Raw genomic sequence first — 21874 nt, 5'->3', positions numbered from 1 at the left:
CGGCCGTGTTGCTCATTTTATTTTTTATTAACGCATTATTCCCTGAGGAAACACCTACCACTTCCCCTCCCACTTCCAAAGGCTTCTCCAGCTACTCCTGATGTCTTCCTCGTCCGGCTTCTCCACCTGAAAGGAGCTCAACTCCATCACCTGACACCTATCAGCAAGCTGGGGCCTGTCCTGCGGCTGCTTCCGGGGGTGGCAAGGTGCTCAGAGCCAGTTCATCCTGGCCCAGGATGCCACCTTCATCCTCAGCGTTCAAAGGATCACTGGACCCAAAAAACTTCACCATGGCACGGACCTGGGGCAGCTCCGAGAATGTCTCCACAGCCAGGAGCATGGCCAGGAGCCCCAGGAGCAAGTAACCTGGAGAGGAGAGGTTACTAGGGCAGCTCTCAGGTGCAGTGATGCCCCCCACCCAGCTCCCAGCAAGTGACAGACTCTCACGATTCTCCAACACTGGGGCCTATAATTCCCACGCCACGCCCTGAAGCAGGTCCTAGCACCTGTGAGGCTCAGCCTCCCCCAGTGGCTTATGGAAGCTGTCGTCCAGGCTCCTCTTCCCCCTCCTCCCTGCCCTCCCTCATGCTCCTTGGCAGCTGGACTCACCTAGAAGTGCAAACTGGCCAAGGCGGTAAAGCACTGGATGTAGGCCACGGCCACGGCCAGGCAGCAGATCCCCCAGGCCGATGGTGCTGAGCGAGCCGAAGCAAAAGTATATGGCCTCCAGTAGACTGTAGTCGCCCTGCAGACTCCACAGCACCAGGGCTGGCAGCAGCACGAAGGTACCAGCCACTAGCAGGCCCAGTCCAGCTGCCTGCAGCAGCGCAGCCCTGGCCGGTGTCAGCTGCCAGTGCATGGGTACCCAGGCACCCTGGCGGCTGAGCAGAGGCAGGAGGCATCTGCGCAGTGCAGCCACAAGGGCTAAGGAGGCTGGCAACCCCAGGGCTGTGTAGAGCACACAGAAGGCCTTTCCTCCTGCTGATAGTGGGGCCATGTGGCCATAACCTGGGGAGGAGAGAAACAAGATATAGAAGATGTAGGTAATAACCAGCATTTGAGTGGCATGCCTGCTGGGTGCCCCCTTTCCCCAGCCTCGCTCTGGCAGAAGGCTGCCCTCTGGTGGCTGAGATGGTCGGAACTGTTTGGGCCCATGCTCCGGCTCTGCTCCTCCTTCACTGGGCCTCTTCCGCAAGTCCCTTAACCTCTATGGGCCACTCTTTTATTTTCTGAAAAGTGAAAGGATTAAAAGAGACACTCCCCTCGGCTGGGACAATTCTGAGAATTGCTGTCCTGCCCCAGAGGCAGCTTGGCTTCCTGAGAGATTCCTCAGCTCTGCCCTTGACTGCTACTTCCCCGAGTTCCCATTGTGGCTCAGCGGTTAACGAAGCCAACTAGCATCCATGAGGATACAGGTTCGACCCCTGGTCTCCCTCGGTGGGTTAAGAATCTGGCACTGCCATGAGCTGTGGTGTAGGACATGGCTCGGATCCAACGTTGCTGTGGCTGTGCCATAGGCTGGCGGCTACAGCTCCGATTAGAACCCTGTCCTGGGAACCTCCATATCCAGTGAGTGCGGCCCTAAAAAGACAAAAAGACAAGAGAAAAAAAAATCAACTGGTACTTCCCAATCCAGCAGGTGAAATGTTTCATGGCCCAAAGGTGGATTGAGTCATCCCGGAAGCCAGGCCTTATGCTGGTCGGGGAGGCAGGCAGGAAAATCAGCCAAGACACCTGACATGAAAGGCTGCAACAGAGGTGCTGTGCATGAGAGGGTATTCAAGGCTGGAAAAGCAAAGGCAAAGGCAGGGAGAGGTGAGAGAATGGAGTGTTCTCGGGGAACAGGGTCGGTTGGTCCAGGGTTGTAAACTCGAAGGCCCAGAGGGGCCAGATATGAGACAAAAGGGAGTGGTGGGGACTGGGGTGGGCTGGAGAGCATTTACTCTGCTCCAAAGACAGGCCATTCTACTCCAGCCAGCATGTTCGCTTGCAGGGATTCTAGTTCAGTGCAAATAAGTTTCCCAATTTTTCCAGAAGAAGATGGAAAATAGACTTTAAAAAATATTTAGACATTTTGGGAGTTCCCATTGTGGCAGTCGGAAACGAATCCGACTAGGAACCATGAGGTTGCAGGTTCGATCCCTGGCCTCGCTCATCGGGTTAAGGATCTGGCATTGCCATGAGCTGTGGTGGAGGTTGCAGATGCGGCTTGGATCTGGCGTGGCTGTGGCTGTGGCCTAGGCCGGCAACTGTAGCTCCGACTCGACCCCTAGCCTGGGAACCTCCATAAGCCACAGGTGTGGCCCTAAAAATATTTTTTAAAATAAAAAAATTAAAAATATTTAGAAATTTTGCAGGAGAAACCCCCCACACGGCTGTGTGACCCATTGCCTTATTTTTCTGAGCCTTCACACATGCCCCTCCCTCTGCCAGGAATTTCTTCTTGTCTCATCTCCGTGTCCTCCTGCCTTGGTTAACTTGGTGGGACTTCCTGCCCAGAGGCCATCCCTCACAACTGTCGCCAGTTTGTGGCCCTAATCTGTACTCGCTGGGTTCACTCCATTTCCCTCCATCCAAGAATCCATGCCACTATACGTGTTCCCACTGTCGCCTCCAGCCCACGGGCTCTGGGCACCTCTCCTAGGTTTCCTGGGGGCTGGGGGTGGGGCTGAGGAGGCCACACCCCTTCTGGCAGCTGAAGTGGAGGCACCAGTTGGGGTGTGTTGGTGTGGGGAGCCTCAACTGTGATGTCAGGCCTAACAGAGCCTGGGCTCTGTCTAGCACTTTGGAGCTGGGGGAAGGGCTGCACCCCCAGGGACCCCCAGGGAGCGGTGGCCCCAGAGCCCCTTCCTGCCCGGCTGCCTGGCGGCCTTACCGGTGGTGGTGAGGAGGCTGGCGGTGAAGAGCAGGGCCGAGGGCAGATCCCAGTTCCTGGCCTCGGAGCCATTGCCCAGGCTGGAAACCCCATGGGCCTGGGCGGCCAGGGCGGCACCCAGCAGCTCTTCCAGGGCCCCGGGGGGCAGGCAGACCCCATACTCCGCCTGGAAGGTGGCCAGCTCGGCCCTGAGGTTGGCCTGGAGCCGGAGTGCTGGAGGGCCCTCCAGGGCCTGGAGCACTGCAGCCCCGAGCCCCAAGGCCAGCAGGTGCCCCACAACCAGTAGCCCATATCGGGCCCAGGGCCTCAGAGCCCCCATGGGGCGCCGCCTGCCTGGAGTCAGGCGCTGTCCGAGGCACTGAGGAGCTGACTGCTCCACCACCTCACCTGGGAGGGGCCGCCAGGGTGGGGCTGGGAGGAGGTGCTGCGTGGGTGGCTGGAGAGGGAGGGAGGCTGGGCCAGGAGCTGGGGGGAGCGGGCCTGGGAGGGCGAGGAGGCAGATGGGGCTTGGAGGTGAGCTGAGTCACTCCTCCCAGTTTCTGGGGCCAAGATGTTTCCCCAATTCCCTAAAGCTGGGCGGTCAGCAGGGCGGGGTCAGGGCAAGATGGAGAAGCTGAGGCTGAGAGGTAGCTGATGGGCCCTCTGTCGCACTGTCGTGGTTCACTCAGGCCAAGCTCACTCACAGTCTCTTCACCCACTCAGCAGGGGATGACACCCCAAGGACACTAGGGGAGGGGACAGACACAGGTCCCTGCCCCCCTGCGGTACCCACAAGACACCTGGTAGTAAAGACACAGGTCAGGTTCATGGTCATGAGCTCCCAGAAGGAAACGCCCTGGGTCCTGGGAGAGAGTTCTGGGGAGGGGAGGTCACAGGAAAGCTCCTTGAGGATTGACTTTTCCTCTGGGAAAGAGGCCAGGCCAGGTGGGGAAGAGCTTGGGTGGAGAGAGGAACAGGGGGCTGGCTGTGGGCAGCGGGAGGGGGGGGGGTAAGGACACAGGGCTTTGAGGCCAAGTGTGGCCCAGGGGACCTATGCTGGGGGGGTGGCTTGGGCAGCGGACTGGGAGAGGGATGGTGGGCCTTGGGGCTGGCAGGTGGGGCAGGGTGCTAAGGGGGAGTGGAGGACGCCTGGAGTACCCGGGACAGGTGAGGCTCCCTCTGTTCCTAAGCCTTCCTGGAAACTTTTGTGCCCCCTCCTGAGACCCTGCTGTCCTGAACACTGGAGACACAGAGACACACTGGCAGCCATGGAGTGTGTCGGGGAGAGGGCGGAGCAGGCAGGACTCTCATAAATACCCTAGGGTATGGTGTGTGTGTGTGGGGGGGGTAGCCTACAGACCCTTGTGGCAGGAAGAGAAGCGTGAGTGGAGCCAGGTGTCAGGGTGGGCGAGTCCTCCTGTGTCCAAACCATGGGAGAGACACAAATCCAGGACAAAACGCCAAGATGCTGTCCAGAGGGCTGTGGGCTCCTGAGTTCAGGGAACCGAACTGCCTGGGGAGGGAGTGGCATGGCCAAGAAGGCGTCCCAGGGAAAGTGATGCTGTAGCTGGAACCCAAGGATGAGGAGAGACCACCCAGCAACAGGAAGAATAAGGGCAAATACAGTTGCGTGAAATGTGGGAAAGGCCAGGCAAGGGTGGGAGAAGATGGGTGAGGCCTGAGCGCGTGGGCGCCAGCAAGGCCGAGAAGGGCCTCAAGTGCTGGATGATCAAGTCGACTTGATCCCAGGAGAGGGTGCGGGGCAAAGCATCCCGGCCTGGGCCCAGGCCGACTGCCATTGCGCTGGGAACGTGAGGTCCCCAGGGTCACGTGATGGTCTGGACCCCCTGGTTACCTCCAAGAAAGGTGACAGGCTGTGCTTGGGGAGTTTATTTGGCTTCATCGGATCCCGAGGCCATGGCCCCAAACATGGCCAGGGCAGCAGGAAGGCACTCAGAGAGCCCCAGCCCCAGATGACCCCCAGGGTGGGGGGTCCAGGCACTAAGTCCCGGGGCAGGGGCCACAGTAGCAGGACTTGGTCAAAAGTGCTGGTGACAGCTAAGGCCGGCCCCTCTCCCCTGCATCTCCCCTCCTCCTTGCACCTCCAGGGGGGGCAATTCCCTGAGACAGGCTCTGGTCCTCCTAACCAGCTGGGTACAGTGTGGGGCCCCAGTGGGGCGGGTAAGTTGGGGGACCCACAGGTTGCAGGTGTGGGGGTGCAGCCCCCCTCCAGTGTGAAGGCTTCCTGTGCAGTGTAGTGTTCCTGACCCCCCGAGGGGGCGGGGTCCCTGGGCGAAACCAGGGCAGCTAGAGAGGCCTGCCCGGCTCCTATTCCAGTGTATATGCTGAGGCTCCTCAGAGGCAGCTGGAGCGTGGGGAGCAGCCCGGGCCCACTCAGGGCCCTGCCTCCGGTGCCCATGGGGCCTGGGCACCTGGGTCTTTGGTCTGTGCCCTGCAGTCCTGAGGGCCCCCCTGGAAGGGGTTGGCAGATGGAGAGTCCCAGAAGGGGTCTGAGTCTGGGAATAAGGTCCAGGGTGCCCGGCGGGGCGCAGGCTGTGGCGAGGGCAGGGGTGAAGGCCGTGGCCCGGCTGATACGAAGCTCCACGGGTCGATGCGGCTGCGAAGGGGTGAGGGCCGAGGTCGGCTGATGAGGCCCAGAGGCGGTGAGCGTGGGGTACCCGGGGTGCCAGGGGCGGAGCGTGATATCCCTGGCGGAGGTGAGACAGCGCTTCCTAGGAAGGGAGTGGGAGGGGGTCCAGGGTCAGGCAGTCATCAACTCCTGGGTGTCCCCAGGAGGTGCTGCCTGCTCTGGGCCTCAGTTTCCTCATCTGCACAGTGAGCTTACTTGACTCTTGAATTCTTTGGCCCTTCCTGCTCTGTAGGGCATCTATTTATCATGTATCAGTTAAGAGTGAAGAGGCCTCTGGAGTTCCCCTGGTGGCTCAGTGGATTAAGGATCCAGCATTGCCGCAGGCTGCAGTGTAGGTCACCTAGTGTGGATGTGGCTGTGGCACAGGCTGGCAGCTGCAGCTCTGATTTGACCCCTATCCAGGAACTTCCGTATTTTGCAGGTGTGGCCCTAAAAAACAAAAAAAAAAAAAAAAAGAAAAGAAGGAGTTCCTGATGTGGCTCAGTGGATAATGAATCTGACTAGGAACCATGAGGTTGCGGGTTCGGTCCCTGACCTAGCTCAGTGGGTTAAGGATCCGGCATTGCCGTGAGCTGTGGTGTAGGTTGCAGACGCGGCTCGGATCCTGCGTTGCTGTGGCTCTGGCGTAGGCCGGCGGCTACAGCTCCAATTAGACCCCTAGCCTGGGAACCTCCATATGCCACAGGAGCGGCCCAAAGAAATAGCAAAAAGACAAAAAAAAAAAAAAAAAAAAAAAGAAAGAAAAGAAAAGAAAAACAGTGAAGAGGTCTCTGATCAGCAGAGTCTGGGCTTGGAGTCCACTTACTAGTGGGAGCCTGGAGTCCCTTGATCCCTCCATGCCTTATATTTTATTCCCAAAATGGGTATAACCAGAGCTCCTAATTTACCACATGGTGATGATAATTAAGCGAAGCAATTTCCTTAAAGTACTAGGAACAGAGCCTGGCACAGGGAAGCAACATGCACGGAGTTTGCTATCCTCACGGTCATTATCACTGTCACTTCTGTTATTTCACAGCCCGCTCCCAGCCACTGCACGGCTGCACTAGAACTTCGCTGGCTACATGCATCCTCAGCGCCCGAAGGGCACCTTGGGGTCCAGCAGACACCTGTGACCTCAGTCTCACTGCCTTGCACGACCCCACCGGCCCCTCCTCCCCTGGCTCACAGGCGGTGGACCACTCACCGCGCCTGCCCTCCTCGCGCCGGGGGCTCTTGGCTGACCGCTGGCCGGCGGGGACTCCCAGCTCCAGCAGCAGGGGCGCAGGGGCGGGCGGGCCGGGGGCGTCTGGGCTCAGCGGGGAGGCAGGGGCGTCGGGCGTCTTGGGGGAGAAGCGGATGAGCGGGGAGGGGGGCGGCTCGGCGGCGGACGGCGTGGGTGGCGCGCGGGGCGTTGGCGAGGGCTCCCCGCGCTCGCGGCCCGGTCCCCCGGGCGGCTGCAGGTCGCGGCCCAGGCCCAGCGAGGCGAGCAGGGCGGTGCCGCGCAGTAGCGCGCGCTGGATCAGCTTGGGCGTCCCGGAGCCGCTGCCGCGCTCCGCCGGGCTGGGCCGCCGAGGCTCCTCGGGCTCCGGGCTCGGCCGCGGGGGGTTACCTGGCGATGGGCACACAGGTTAGGCTGACTTCTGCTCCCCACCAACATCTTCCCCGACTCCACTGCTCCCAGCCAGACTCCTCCCAGGCTACCTGCCCCGCGCGCGCACAACCTGTTCGGGCCTTTTCCAAGGGGTGAGTGGGGGCAGGGCAGCGCAGACGGAGGAGCCAGCGGGAGCAAAGCCCGGGAGGCAGTCTGGTGCCCTGGAGCCCAGAGAGGGAGGGTGGGCTGGAGAGGAGCTGGTTCCGCCGGGAAGCCAGATCACAGGGAGGCTGAGACCCGTGCCCTGTGTCCACCCCCTGTCTGGTGGGGCAGCCTTCGCCCCCGACCCCCTTTTTACAGGCTGCACCTGCAGTTTATGGAAGTTCCTGGCTAGGGGTTAAATCGGAGCTCCAACTGCTGGTCTTGGCCACAGCCACAGCAATGCCAGATTCAGGCCACGTCTGCGACCTACACCACAGCTTCCCTCAACGCTGGACCCTTAACCCACTGAGTGAGGCTAGGGATCGAACCTGTGTCCTCACGGATACTAGTCAGGTTCTTAACCCTTGAGCCACAACGGGAACTCCCAGCACTGGCCCTTCTGCTTGCCTGCCCCTCCTCCAGCAGTTGTTTGTGTAGGGCACTCAGGTCAGTTCCACTGCACACAACAGCCCATAACCGTCTCTGTTCCAGAGACGAGAAAACTCAGGCTTGGAGAGGTTGGCTGTCTGGGACAGGCCTGAGCTCAGTGATTTCAAGGGCGTTATGTTGTTTGATTCTCACGCCCCAGGGGTTCCAGGCTCAGAGAGGTTAAGGGCTTAGCTAAACCTGTGCAGCCAGTAAGGGGTGGAGGGGGCCTCCAGGTAGGGGTGATAGAGCTTTTGGTCTCCACCACTTCCCATCCAGACTCGGCTCTGGATTTCAAGACACCTGTGCCCTAACCTGTGGGCCTGGGGTTGGCCTGACTCCCTCCGGACCACCTGGGCTGGGTCTGGGGAACCCATGATTGAGGAGGAAGGCTGGTCGGTAATGGCTCTCCCGAAAACCCCAGTTTTGTCAGGTCCTCCTTAGCTCTACAGCCTGCCATGGCTCTCCACTGCCACTAGAAGAGTCCAAGCTTCTTGTCTGGGCTTTCAAAGCCTTCCCTCTCTTCTTTGGGCCTGCCTGGAGTAGAGCACTGGGCTGGTGTCCAGAGAAAGAAATGTAAAGCTGGGAAGAGTGAGCTTCTGCTATGAACCGGGACCGTGTCTGGGGTTCCTGTTCTCAGCCCCAACCCCTATTCCATCTCTCTGACTTTCTTCTTTCCCTGTGGCATGTGGGAGTTCCTGGGCCAGGGATGGAATCCATGCCACAGCAGCAACCCTAGCCACTGCAGTGACAACTCTGGATCCTTAACCCACTGCACCATAAGGGAACTCCCCATCTCTCTGATCCTCATCCGCTAGCCCACCCACCCCTGCCAGGGCCACTGCCTTCTAAAACGCAAGTCTGGAGTTCCCGTCGTGGCACAGTGGTTAACGAATCCGACTAGGAACCATGAGGTTGCGGGTTCAGTCCCTGCCCTTGCTCAGTGGGTTAACGATCCGGCGTTGCCGTGAGCTGTGGTGTAGGTCGCAGACACGGCTCGGATCCCACGTTGCTGTGGCTCTGGCGTAGGCCAGTGGCTACAGCTCCGATTCGACCCCTAGCCTGGGAACCTCCATATGCCGCGGGAGCGGCCCAAAGAAATAGCAAAAAGACAAAAAAACAAAACAAAACGCAAGTCTGCTAAAGACACGTCTCTGCTTAAAAACTCCCCCATCGATTTCCAGGCCCTTTCTGAACTGGCTCCTGCCTGCCTTTCCAGCTCCAGTCACTTGTCCATTCATTCAACAAACATCTGCTGGCCCATGTGCTGGGGACTACCCTGAGCTCCACAGACACAGGGATGCAGGCCTGGCTTCAGGCCTGTGACACCCCGAGTTCCAGAGGGGAATCCCTCTTCCCCAGGTGTGAGTCCCGCGGCTGCACACAGACCACTGCCTCTGTCCAGCACGCCCTCCCCACCTCCGCTCTCAGTGATCCCTTCTTTACCATGCAAGACCCAGCTGAGCCGTCCCATCCTCTGTGATGCTGTGACAGGGTGATTTGCCAATAAAGTATACATTTGGTCCTCATCTCATTCCTGTTACAGGATTCCCAAGACCCTTAGAATTTCCTGAGTGTTAGGCTGATAAAGGTGAAAGGAGCACGTTTCGTCATTCACAACAAGCTTCTTTTAACCACATCTGAGTTCATGTTGATGTGGTCATTTTCGGAACGGCTCCTAAGGATGGGATCTGGTTGCCAGGGGAACAAAATTTGCGATGAGTGGGTTGGAACTTTCAGTCTCCACCTGCACGGGGAGAGGAGGGCTGGAGACCGAGTCCTATCACCAAGGGCCCATGACTTAACGCATCAATCATGTCCATGTAATGAAGCCTCCATAAAAACCTTAGCCAAAGGGTTCAGGAAACTTCTGGGTTCAAAGGAGCTGGGATAGCAGCGTGCCTGGAGAGGGCACGGAAGCTCTGTGCCCCTCACCCTGCCCTCCGAAACTCATTTGCTTGCTCTTGATCTGTAGCCTTTATGATAAATGGTCATCTAAGAAGGGTAAATGGTTTTCTGGTGTTCTGTGAGCTCTCTAGCAAACGATCAAATCTGAAGAGGGGGTCGTGGGAGCCTCCGATTTATAGCTGGTTGGTGAGGAGCACAGGTGACAACGTGGACTTACAACTGGCATCTGACACTAACTCCAGGTGGGCAGCATCAGAACTGGATTGAACTGTAGGACACGCAGCTGGTGGCCCAGAATTGGCGGGTGTGGGGAAAACTCCCACACATCTGGTGTCAGACGTGAAGTGAGTCCAGCGCAGAGGAAAACCAGAGCGTTTCCCCTTTTTAGAAGCCTTGCCAGACTCCTCCATAACCTGTGAGGTTCTGGCACGTTCTACCTTGAACAGCCCTAACCCCCACCCCCCGCCCGCCATACTACTCTCTGCTGTACTTGTTTCCTTGTGAGTCAGCCTCTTCCAACAGACAAGGCCCTCCCTGAGGTCGGGGCCGTGTTCCTCTCTAGACTATCGATGCCTGGCTCATAATTGGTGTCAATACATGTTTGATGGCAGGATCCATTCATGCAGGCCTTGCGACAACCACACAGGGTGATTGCTATTTAGCCCATTTTACAGGTGAAGAAACTGATCATATACAGTGCTCTCAAAGAGAACGGGGGAAAAACACGTTTAAAAATGGGACCAAGCGAAGTGAAGATGGAGGTTAGGACACAATCTGAGAATGGAAAGCAGTTCCTGAGGTCACTATGCTGAGAAACTGGGGTCCCCAGAAGTAAGTGACTTGCCCAAGGTAACTCGGCAAGGATTTTAATTTGCCACTGAGCTTCCTGGCAGTAAGAACTGGCAACCCTATTGTTAAGGAGAAAGCAGAAAAGCCATTCTTGACCCAGAGAGGGAGGTGACATAGCTTCCGTGGGGCCTCATGGAGAGGACCCAGCCTCGTGGTAATTAGCGGCTCCAGGGCAAGCTCACGGGCAGTCACTGCGACTGCAGGGTGGCTGCGCCCACCAAAATGCAACTCACTGCAACCAGTTTCCCCGGGGCCAGAACATCCAGGAAGGGCTGGAGGCTGGGAGTCAGGGCTCCCCAAGGCTGTGGCTAATGCCTGGGACAATCTCACAGGTCTTCTTTGATGCTTAGCCAGGTTTGTGACTGCGTGGGTGGTTGAGAAGTCAAGGTCATGCATTCTTATGGGCCCGGGATGGGACTGGAGTGCGGGTTTGCACTGGGGAAACCAAGTCCTCCGCCAGCAGCTGAGCTGGGACAGGTGCTATCATTTTAGGTGAGGGGAGCAAGCTGGAGGAGGGGGTCCAGGCCTTGTGCTCCTGCTCCCAGGAGCTCGGGGAGGGCGAGACCAAAGAGGTTTGCAGAATATGATCAGGGGCTGCTTCCACCCCCGCAGCCAGGTTGTGGGACCTCAAGTTCTCTACTGACTCTCTGGCCTGGTATATTCTAGAACAGGTGACGCTAAGCCTTCCAATTCTCAGTTCTGCCCCTGCAGCACAGCCAACTTGGGGCAATGCAACTAAGGGAGCAGAAAATGGTGGGGGCAGACGGGCGTCCAGAGAGGGCTCTGCCTCTCTTGTCAGACTATTTCAAAGCACTTAACTCCCAGTTTTCCCCTCTATAAAAATGAAACAGAGAAGGGAGCCAACCCATGTTCGCTGTTCTTATTACTGCGAATTGGAGCTCAGGTAACGGTGGAGTTGAGGGGCTGGGTGGGGCGAGAGGAGTGAGTGTAACTTGTTAGCTGAACAGGACTCTGGTCTGCTAACAGCTCAGCCTGGTCCTGCATTCTGGCTGTGAGAAGCAGCTGGGGGCTCTAAAGGGACCTACAGGCAAGGGAGACCACAACTTTCCAGTCCCTGCCAATGCTGCACGGTGCTGAGCGGAGCCCTTCACATGGAAACCCCACTTTCTGCTGATACCACCCCACCACCGCGTTCCAAGGAGTTTGGATGTGAGAAATCCTTTCTTCAAGTCAAAGCTTCTGGGGAACCTCACCCGGAGCATGGGAGTCAAACTCTCTCGGGGTCAAAATCCTTAGCTGGGGGCTTCAGATAGATTACTCCTCAGAGCCTCAGTTTTCTCATCTCTCAAATGGGTATAATAATCCCTCCCAGGGTTGTGGCTTGGATGGAACGCCTGGCACACATTTCATGCCCTCATCATCGTGGAGAACAGAAAACTGCCCCAGATGCAGTGAGAGTGGGCCCTCGATCCCCACCTGTTCAGCTTTCTTATCCACTTTTCCACCTACAGGTTTCTCAGAAGAGATTCTGATAAGCATAGACGCTGGGCCCCCTGAGGCCTAGGCTGGATCCAGCTCAGTTGTGGGCATATAGGTCAGGCCTGGGTTCTAGGAACAGCCTGCCTTGCCTGTTGGCTTCTTGCAGCCTCCCCACGTACCTGCAGGAGTGCAGCAACAGTCTGGGGGAGAGGGGGAGCAAAGCCACTCACCATTGAGCACCGGGGGTGTGGAAGGAGATCCTAAGGGGGATGAGTCATCTGAATCCAGGTACCACGTGGCTTCGTCCATGCGGGACCTTCTCCTGGTAGGGGGATGGGAAGGAGGATGTATGTTGTGAACCTCAGGACTGTTGGGAGGCGCATGACGCTGGGTGGGTGACACTCAGGCACTCACCTCCCGTTCTGGGCTTCTCCAGGCTTGGGGGAACTGGGACCCCAGGCCCAGTATGCTCGCCGCTCTCCATTGCTCGAGTCCTCCAGACGCCGTGGGGACTGTCGGCCCCATGCCTGGCCTTGTTCTGCAGGCTCCACTGTGGTGCGCGTGGGGTGGGGGGGCAGAAACCAATGGCATCTGAGCTGAGGTCAGGCACCCTGATCCTTGTCCTCCCATCATGAGAGTCAGGTTTCAGGGGCAACTTCTTAAAAGATGGTAGGTCACCCATACCATTCCCTGGGTGAGCTTTGGGGCAGAGAATCTGCGCAGAACTGGAGTGGGGTAGGTGGGTGTGGGTCCTGGGACTGGCAGAGTGGTGGGGCCTCTCATCTGGTCCTTCAGCTGGCATTGCTGCTTAGCAGTTAGTCCAGATACTGCTATAAACTGCCTGGATTTGAATTCTGACTCCTGCCCCTTAAACTAGCTGTGTGGCAGTAGGCAATTACCTTTTTCACTTTTCTCATGAATAAAATTTAGATAATAACAAGAATAGCCACCTCACAGGGTTACTGTGAGGAATCACGTTAATGCTATCAAAGCATTTGGGAAAATGAGTGGTACACAGCGTCATATGATTGTTAGAAAAGAAATTGCAAAATGAATGCTCCTTGGAGAACTCAAAGGTACCAGTTTAGACAGATAGGGTAGGAAGTCTGGGAGGTCGGAGGAAGAGGAAGAAACAGCGGGTGGAATCCACTTCCAAGGATAAGGTTTGACAAAAGGATGAGGGCTGCCATGAAGGGGTGAGGGCATGGGCAAGGGGAGGCGAAGTTTCTTACATTGGATGGCCCGGAACCTGGGGAAGGTGGGCGAGTCGCCGGCCCCAACCTCGAAGACGTTTCTCCTCCTGTCCAGGCCGGGGGAGGCCTGCACGGTGATGCGGTGTTTGAAGTCTGGCGTTGGGGGAGGAAGCAGAGGGCAGGGTTGTAGTGAAGGAGAGAAAGGATTGTAACCCGCAGGGGCCCTCCTCTGGCTCCCAGGCCACGCAGGCCGTGCTGGCACTGGGTCTGATACGCTGGGTGGGTGACTGGGGCCAGCCTCACTGCCTTCCTGGGCCCGAGGCTGTCCGTATGGAAAGCAGACCTCCACGCAGAGACAGCGAAGTTGCAGATTCCCAGGAGGCGGCCCACCCCGCCCCCTTGGCATTCCCAGAACTTTCAAGAGCCCCGCCCCTTCCCGGCCGCAGCCACTCCCAGGCCGCCATGCAAATATTCCCGCCAGAGCCCGCCCATAGGCGAAAACAGACTCTCGGTCCCACCCTTTCCAGCCTGAGCTCACAGGCCCACCCACCAGCACCCTAGACCAATCCCAGTGTGGCCGGCACCCAGGCCTGACCCCACCCCGCCGCCTAAGAAACCAATGGCAGGGCGGCAGGCTGGGGCCCGCCCCTTACCCAGCGGCATGCTGATACGCTCGCCGCCGTCGCGCGCGCGGAGTTTGCTGCGCTTGAAGGTACCGCGGCGGCGGCGGACGTGCGGCCGCTCGCGGTCAACCTGCTGCAACAGCAGCGTTAACTCGCGCTCGAACACTTCCAGCTCCCACTGAGCCAGCAGGTGCTCACGCCGCCGCAGCTGCTCCGCCTGTGACCGCTGCTCACGTGCCGCGCGGGTCAGCTCCTCCTCGCGGCTCAGTAGTTCCTGTGTCCGGGACAGTGAAGGCGGTGGAATCAGCCCGATACGGTCCCGGGCGCTCACCCCCACCCCCTGCTCCGTAGAAACCAGGGAGACATTCCTTCCGGGCGGATCCTTCCAACCCTGGGGCCCCGACTCCTCCTACCTTTTCCTTGGCCCGCAGCTCGTCGAAGAGGCCTTGGATCTCGCGCTTCCAGCCTTCCTGCATGGAATGGAAGGAGTCTCGCGGCATTTCCCGCAGCACCTGAGCCTCCAGCGCCTCCAACTGTTGAAGGATGGAGGCGAAGTCGGGCCTGCGGTGGGGGTCCTGCGCCCAGCAGTCTGAGGAAACGGAGTGGAGGGGGACCAGATTAAGAAGGGTTCTGGGCGTGGATACGTCCTGGGCCAAGGAGCTCTGCCCCTCAACCTCCTGCCCCATCCCCTTACCGGCCATGAGCTGTGCGAAGGGCTCGGGGCAGGTGGAAGGGATGGGCAGTGTGAGCTTGTTAACGGCCACTCCATAGGCTACAGCAAGGCAGTCGATGCCACGGTAGGGCACCTCCCCAGTCAGCAGTTCCCACAGCAGCACCCCAAAGCTGTGGGTGAGACAAAGGCTCTGTGTCCCTTTCTCTACTTATTCATCGCCATTTCACCCCAAAGCAGCCAACAGCTAAGTGGTTTGTATCCCTCCCCCTGGGCTCTGCTTGCGTGCCCAGCCCTAGATTTTGGCAGCCACCTATGCCTTCTGCAGTCCCATATCTGTCCGGCCTCCACCCAGACCTCACCTCCAGACATCGCTGCCCTTAGAGAAGGTGGAGGCCTTGATAACCTCAGGAGCCATCCAGGCATAGGTGCCCGCAGCACTCATTTGCGTGGTTTTGTGCCACTCGCGGGCCAGGCCGAAGTCAGTGATCTTCAGGGTCTTGTGCTCCATGTCGTCACCTTCAATGGGCTGCAGCAGCAGAACTGGGGAAGGGAAGAGGCAGGCTCAGGTGGTGGGGACAAGGGAGGAGCTGGGAGCAAAGTGTCATTTGATAGACATCCTGGCTGGTTACTGGGGGCACTGAGGTGAACTGGTCTAGATCTTGCCCTGGAAAGCTCGGAGCTGGGGTTGAGGTAGAATCAGATAATCATGACAATGCTGGGAAACAGGGCTACCAGAGGCCAGGCATTTTACACACTCAGCACCAGCACTCACACACACACACACACAAATCTATGAGGTAGACATCATTATGCCCCTTTTGCAGAAGAGGAAACTGAGCAAGGGTCTGATTTAACCAAAGTCATATGCAAATAAAGCAGATACCACAACCCGGTCTGTGTGGTTCCAAAGCCAGTGCTTTAACTTTCCCCCAACACTGCACTGAATAGAAACGGGCAACCTGGCAGCCTCTCAGCATTTGTGGCTTTGATTTCAAGAGAAACCTGTCTTGTCATTTTGCTGAGGCAGGAGTGTGAATCAGAACCTCCCTCGGGGTGGGGAGCAGGAGGGAACCCCCTGGTGAGAAAGGAAGTGCAGCAGGCACTGGGGCGGCCCCTGGTGCCCAAATCCCACTGGCCAGTGCAGCCACTCCCAGGGCAAGGAAAGACTCCAAAAGCTTTCAGTTGGGTGTGAAGAGGAAGGATGGGGATCTAAGAAAGTGGTGGTTCTTGGCCAGAAAGGAGTTTGGGACAAACGTAGGAGTGGATGGACTTGGCAGGGGCTGGTGGCTTTGTCCCAAATGGGGCCACCATACTCTGTTCGGAGAGGAGAAACAGCAACTTGCAAATCTCTTACCGGGACAAGCATGGCTCAAAGGGGAGAAGTTTTCGAGGAATAAAAAGAGGGCAAAGTCATAGAATCCTCAAGGGTTTGAGGAAGCCTCTCTTTTTCTCTTTTTCGTTTTAGGTCCACACCCGCGGTACATGGAAGTTCCCAGGCTAGGGGTCGAATTGGAGCTACAAGTGCCGGCCTATGCCACAGCCACAGCCACGCCAGATCTGAGCCGAGTCTGCGACCTACACCACAGCTCACGGCAACACCAGATCCTTAACCCACTGAGCGAGGCCAGGGATCCAACCCGCAACCTCGAGGTTCCTAGTCGGATTCGTTTCCCTGAGCCACGACAGGAACTCCCAACCTCTCTTTTTTTCTGATTATAACCAACTGCGTTGCAGAGAATCCACATCCAAGCCAACTAGACTTCTGAGCACATGTCGTTCCAGGGCACACCTTCCAGCAATCCTGCCCAGGGCAGCAGCACCACAATGGAGGCAGCACAGGATACTTGGGGCTGATGGGGCAGGGGAGACTCGTACCTAACACAGCCTGGTGAATCAGGGAAGACTTCTCAGAGGAGGTGGCAGAACCAGGGTACTCACTTTTCTAGGCCTAAAGCCACAACTCCTGATCTTGCTGCTGGCCAAGCTCTCTGGCTCTGTGGGGCCATCTGGCACTGCTGCCCAGCCCCTCCCTGCTGTCCTTGGCTCCCAAGGCCCCTGGCTGCTTGTGCTGTTTCCTTTAGGGCCTCCCCACCCTTGGCCTTTTCAATGCTGCTGTTCTGCGGAGCCTGGCCTCCCCTCAACCTCGGCCCACTGCCCCAAGACAGTGCCCTGGCCTCTCCCACATTTGGAACTCCAGGCCAGAAGTCAATCCAGCTGCCAGTCAGCTGCCCCACCTGATCTCTGTATGGCCCCAACAACCACCTTCCTCCCGTACCGTGCCCCACCATGGCTACAGCACATCTGTCTGCCATCTCCAAATTCAGACAACGGTCCTGCAGGGCACCCTCTCCTCTGAGCCAGACTGGGGCTGAGTCCTAAATCATGAATAAAGCTGAGGATGACAACAACAGCCACCCGAGGGTCATCATGAGTATCCAACAGGATCATGCTTCTAATTTATTTACTTTTCTTTTTCTTAGGGCCACACCTGCAGCATATGGAAATTCCCAGGCTAGGGGTCAAACTGGGGCTGCAGCTGCTAGCCTACACCGCGGCACAGCAACGAGGGTTCTGAGCTTCATCTGCGACCCACCGCACAGCTTTTGGCAACGGCAGATCGTTAACTCACCGAGCGAGGCCAGGGATGGAACCCACCTCCTCATGGATACTAGTCGGGTTCTTAACCCACTGAGCCACAACGAAAAATCCAGATCATGCTTTTTTTTTTTTTTTTTTTCTTTTTTGCCTTTTCTAGGGCCGCATCTTCAGCATATGGAGGTTCCCAGGCTAGGGGTCGAATCGGAGCTGTAGCCACCAGCCTACACCACAGCCACAACAACGCAGGATCCCAGCTGCGTCTGCAACCTACACCACAGTTCACGGCAACGCCAGGGATCAAACTCAAAACCTCATGGTTCCTAGTCGGATTCGTTAACCCCTGAGCCACGATGGAAACTCCAGAGGATCATGCTTTTTAAAGCCTTAGTGCAGGGTCTGAGATTCAGCACGAGTATACCAACTGCCAGCTGCCCTAAAAATTCTGCTGCAAGTCTCATGTTGACTCTCTCCTCTCCAGCCTCTCTCACAACTTACTTCCAGCTTCGCAACAGCCTGCCTGGCTGCTGGACACCCAGAATCAAATCACTGAGCAAGTTCACTCTAAAGAAGAACCACAGGAGGCTGGGGCAGGTGGCTGGAGATGGACCAGGCAGAGGGGTGTGTGTGCTGGGGGTGGAGAGGGGTCTCCCTGCTCCTCTGGTGCCAGGACCACCCACCCTCTTGAAGACCAAGCCCTGCTGCTACTTGGCCAGGTCTCTAGCCACTCGTGGTACCTCACAGACCGGTGAAGTGCTTTCTGCGCCAGCATCTCAAGTGGGGAGGCCAGCCTCCCTTTTTCAGTCAGGTAATCTGAAGCCAGAGGCGGGCAGCAACTCGAAGTCTCAGGATATCTTTGCATTGATGGCCTTTCTGCCACCTCCCGCCCAGATTTGACCTGACACCCGCGAAGCCTCATCCTCACCTGCTAGGCCTCTGCTTTTATCTAAATGCTTTGAATTTGTCCAACCCAAGTTGCTCTCCTGGTGTCTGATGCAGACCTTGGGACTGGGTGGCTAGGGGTCCCTGGGAGGAGAAGGGGCTAGAGATTCTCCTCCCAGCATCCCCTCAGGGTACTCTGTCCTCCAAAGGGGACCCAGCCTCCAGCCCCCTCCCTGGGCTGCCTCTGGATCTTGGGAGGGGCCTGGGCAGCTCACACCTCTTCCGCTTCCCTCCCATGCTCCTCACTTCTCCTTTCTGGGAGGCCTGGCCCAGGTCTCCAATTGGGGGGTGGGAGGGCGTCCTTTGGGAGAGAATCGGGGGAGGTCAGGCCCAGGCCGGGCTGGCTGGTCAGTCCTGTGACTCGTGGGCCCAGAGAATTCCCCCTCCTCTCCCCGCCAGGCTTCCTCACAAGGCCCCCATTGTCCAGGAAAATCACGCCATTGTTTCCTGCTTGTGCCCCCCCCAACCCAGGGACTCCCCCCTCAATCCCGCAGACAGCACCCTGGGCCTAGGACTGGGGTCTGCGAAGTGGGAGGCCAGGCTCAGCCTTGCTGAGGGCACCCTGCCTGCCCTATACCACCACCCAGACGCTGGGAGGGAAGCAGAGAACTGGGGGGGGGGAGTGGGGGTGTGATCCCTGGCTCCTTCCTCTCCCACAAACCCCCCACCCCCAGCTCTTTCCTCCCCTGCAGGCAGCTGGGCTGGGGAGAGAGCAGAGGCTGGAGCAGGGGCAGGAAGCCGGCTCGGGGGCAGCAGGAAACGCAGGAAGCGGAGGGGAGGGTGGGGAGCAGGGGCCTGGGCTATTGTTCCATTTTTTCTGGAAAGAAAACTAGAGGAAAAACAGAAGACGGGGGTCCCCTCCCCCCAGGCCTTCGGGGAATCCCCCTCGGGATGGGCAGGGAGTGGGGGTCCCTCGATGGCTAGGGCCAGGAGCGAGGCTGAGAGGTGGGAACTGTGCCCCACTATGGATGAGAGGAGTGGGTGGGGTGGCTGGCAGGCCCCCCCCAGGTCCCTGTAGCTCTTGTGAAGATTTGGAGATCACTGGGCCTGGTGTTCTGCCCCCCCACCCCAACCCTGAGCCCCTTAACCACGGTCAGCCCAGGCTAGGAGGCTCCAAATAGCCTCGCGCACCCTTCCAAGAGCCACCCCTGCCTCTCCAGTGACCCCACCGGTCCTTCCTGCACTTCCTCTGGCTCTACAGGCCCAGTCCGTGTCCCCACTGCTGTGCTCAGTCCTGCCTCCTTGCCTTTGCTCTCATCAGGCCCTGCGGGGACATCCACCTGGGTGCCTCTTGGAACACTCCCGGCTTTGGGCCTGGTGTCAAGCTAGCCCGCTTCAGAGAGCCCCCTGAACCTGTCACTTGCTTGTCTTGGGCCGGGCAGCACGTGCGACCTGAAATGGCTGGAGACGGAGTGCCTTGCCCCTGAGTCTCCCTTAGCCCCGCCACGCCCACTCCAAATGCTGATTCCAGGCGAAGCCCTCTTAGTGATCCAGCTTTCAAATGTCCACACCCATGGTGGATGACCCACTGTGTGCCAGGTGTCAGATACCCGTGTGCTAAGCCGCTTCACACTCCCAAACATTCCCTTTTTACGGAGACTGAAATCAGAGCTCTGAGTTGAAATAACCAGCTAGAGATGGTGCAGCCAGGGGTAGGAGTGGGGCCAGAATTCCATCCCTGGCCCCAGTTTTGGCCACAGTGGGGGGGCTTGCCCCTTTGAGATTTCTCTTCTGGAGAAGCTGCCCCTTTACTGTGGGTGCATGTGAACCTCAAGAGAGTTCCCTGAAGATGAGGGGTGCCAGCGCCCAGGACTCGCCTCCCCTGAGCTAGTGGCCATGTATGGTAGGCAGGTTGCTTATGGTCCGCCCGAGAGACCGTGGTGTGTGGAAGTTCCCAGGCCAGGGATCGAACCCGGGCCACGGCTGTCGCCAGAGACATAGCCCTGGCAATGCCAGATCCCTGATCCACTGAGCCGCCAAGAACTCCGAGATTCCCATTTTTTAACTTGGCAGCTGTGAGCTGGGGTTAGGGACTCCTGCTGGGGCTCTGTTGGGTGCCTGGGGTTCCTGCTTTGGCACTGATGTGAGCCTACGGGTCCCCCCAGGGACCTGAGACAATCCTGGGCAGGAGCTGCCACTTCTAGGAAACCCCTGGGTCGGCTCAGCTAAGAGCCGGCAGCAGCTGTCTGCTTGGGCCATGCCACCCTCCGGCCACGCTCCCCCGAACTCACTGTTGTTGGACTTGAGGTCTCGGTGGATGACAGGCACCAGGGCCTCGCAGTGCAGGTAGTGCATTCCACGGGCAATCTGCACAGCCCAGTTGACGAGCACATGGGGGGGCACGCGCCGCCCAGCCAGGGCACGGCTCAGGGGCCCACCGGCAGCATACTCCATCACCAGGCACAGGTTGGGCTCCTCCAGGCACACGGCCTTGAGGGCAATGATGTTGGGGTGTGCCAGCATGGCGAAAAGCCGAGCCTCCTGTCGCACGCTCTCAGCTGTCACGCTGATGTCCTCATCGGGGTCCTGGCGAGCTGCCTTCACGGCCACAAGCTCACCCCGCCAGCTGCCACGGTAGACCTTGCCGAAGCCACCGATGCCAATCACCTCCTCCAGCCGCAGCTCCTGGAAGCTGGCCATCTCGCAGGGGGGGGGACCACCGCCCCGAGACACATAGTTGGACGGAAAGATGCCCACCTGGCCACCTACCTGGCCCGCCCACCAGCCCTCGTCACCCGAGATAGCTGCATCCCGGGACAGCACCTCCACTCGGTCGCCCTTCCGCAGGGCCAACTCGTCCTGCCCATTGGGCTCGTAGTCAAACAGGGCTGTCCACACAGGGTTGGCATAAGCTGCAGCCTTCGGGGACCCCTCTGGCCAACCTCCGCTGCCACTGCCCCCGCTGCCCCCATTGCCACTGCTGTTCCATGACCCCAGGGGGCTCTTGAGGAAGAGGTTCTTCAAGGGCTCCATAGCTGGGAGCTGGCACTGGCGGGTGTGGGGGACCTTCCCTGGGTGCCCCGGTCCCCACCCTTGCTGACGGCCGAGGCCCTAGTCCCGGAACCTGGGCATCCGAGCCCTGGCCCTCAGCCCCAGACCCACGCCTCTCTGGGGAGCCAGGAGTGTCGCCTCCCGGCCCACCGCATCTCGGGCTTCCGGAGGAGGGCGACCTAGGGAAGCAGTGTGGTCAGGCTGGGGGGGTGGACCCCCAGGGCCTCCGATGTCTCACCATGGCCGGCACAGAGGGGCCCGGGCGTCCCTCAGTCCAGAGCAGTCCTGGGAGCCGAGCTCCAGCACCCGCCAAGTGAAAGGTGGGGCCAGCGAGGGGCAGTGCCTGGACTCCCGTTGGGTCTCTGCGCAGGGGGGTGGCTGGAGTGTCTCTAGGTTGAGCTGCCTCTTCCTGGCTCAGCTCTCGCGACCCGATGGCTCCAACCCCGTTCCCTTCTTCCTCCTCCCTTTGTACTTTGGCCCCGGGGGCGGGAGGCAGAGGTGGAGGGTGGAGTTTCACTTTTTTCCGCTGTTCTCTCTCCTGCAGGAAACAGCATCAGATGACGCGGGCGGGTAGCACCGCTCCCCTCCCAGAGGCTGCAGGGCGATTTGGTCTGGGAGTTACCGGGTAGGCGGGCAATGAGAGGCAGAAGGAGAGGAAGTGTAGCCCGTAGCCCCCACCTCCCGTGACAACAGGTTTAAGGTCGAGGTTGGTTTCTGCTAAGGAGGGACCGTCCCCGCCCTCTACGTCTGCATCTGTAAAACTGGGGGAAAGATCCTGGCTTGGAAGAGGGGCAAACCCGAGTGTGGTCTTGGCTCCGAAGTTGCAGGGCCGTGTGACCCTTTCTCTGCGCTTCATTCTCTTCATGTCTGAAACTGGGGCCAGGAGCTCCGCTTTGCAGAGCTGGCAGTGGGGGTAGGCAAGAATGGAGGACGAAACTGGCTGCACTTGGAGCTCT

At 58.7% G+C, this 21874-nt stretch overlaps 2 protein-coding genes across 2 annotated transcripts; both read right to left on the bottom strand.

Annotated features, from left to right (window-relative positions):
- Positions 1 to 6: 6 nt before the first annotated feature.
- Positions 7 to 4735, bottom strand: KCNK7 (potassium two pore domain channel subfamily K member 7). Its single transcript, XM_003122534.5, has 3 exons — positions 2876 to 4735; positions 610 to 1008; positions 7 to 366 (listed from the first exon to the last, which is right to left on the bottom strand). The coding sequence occupies exons 1-3, from the start codon at positions 3192 to 3194 to the stop codon at positions 161 to 163; spliced, it is 924 nt and encodes a 307-aa protein (XP_003122582.2). The 5' UTR covers positions 3195 to 4735; the 3' UTR covers positions 7 to 160.
- MAP3K11 (mitogen-activated protein kinase kinase kinase 11) lies at positions 4730 to 21361 on the bottom strand. The gene is made up of 10 exons (XM_021082851.2): positions 20159 to 21361; positions 14750 to 14930; positions 14412 to 14560; positions 14131 to 14306; positions 13748 to 13991; positions 13134 to 13247; positions 12316 to 12451; positions 12132 to 12223; positions 6691 to 7095; positions 4730 to 5586 (listed from the first exon to the last, which is right to left on the bottom strand). The coding sequence occupies exons 1-10, from the start codon at positions 20898 to 20900 to the stop codon at positions 5249 to 5251; spliced, it is 2577 nt and encodes an 858-aa protein (XP_020938510.1). The 5' UTR covers positions 20901 to 21361; the 3' UTR covers positions 4730 to 5248.
- Between the last annotated feature and the right edge of the window lie 513 nt (positions 21362 to 21874).

This window comes from Sus scrofa, chromosome 2, assembly GCF_054392235.1.
Source record: "Sus scrofa isolate SSC_HxYL_T2T_F1_AM1 chromosome 2, Sscrofa_HxYL_maternal_Yorkshire_Landrace_v2.0, whole genome shotgun sequence".
NCBI lineage: Eukaryota > Metazoa > Chordata > Mammalia > Artiodactyla > Suidae > Sus > Sus scrofa.
The sequence above is the reverse complement of the archived record's forward strand: the minus strand, read 5'-3'. Positions and strand labels throughout refer to the sequence as shown.

Bases quoted from the DNA above. Each gene is read 5' to 3' on its own strand.
- KCNK7 (XM_003122534.5), bottom strand. From the start codon at position 3,194: ATGGGGGCTCTGAGGCCCTGGGCCCGATATGGGCTACTGGTTGTGGGG. The intron at 1,009-2,875 runs GTAAGGCCGCCA...TCTCCTCCCCAG, and splicing joins CAGCCTCCTCACCACCACCG to GTTATGGCCACATGGCCCCA. The intron at 367-609 runs GTGAGTCCAGCT...TCTCCTCTCCAG, and splicing joins TGGCCAGTTTGCACTTCTAG to GTTACTTGCTCCTGGGGCTC.
- MAP3K11 (XM_021082851.2), bottom strand. From the start codon at position 20,900: ATGGAGCCCTTGAAGAACCTCTTCCTCAAGAGCCCCCTGGGGTCATGG. The intron at 12,452-13,133 runs GTAAGAAACTTC...CGCGCACCACAG, and splicing joins CAGGTTCCGGGCCATCCAAT to TGGAGCCTGCAGAACAAGGC. The intron at 12,224-12,315 runs GTGAGTGCCTGA...TCCCCCTACCAG, and splicing joins GGAGAAGCCCAGAACGGGAG to GAGAAGGTCCCGCATGGACG.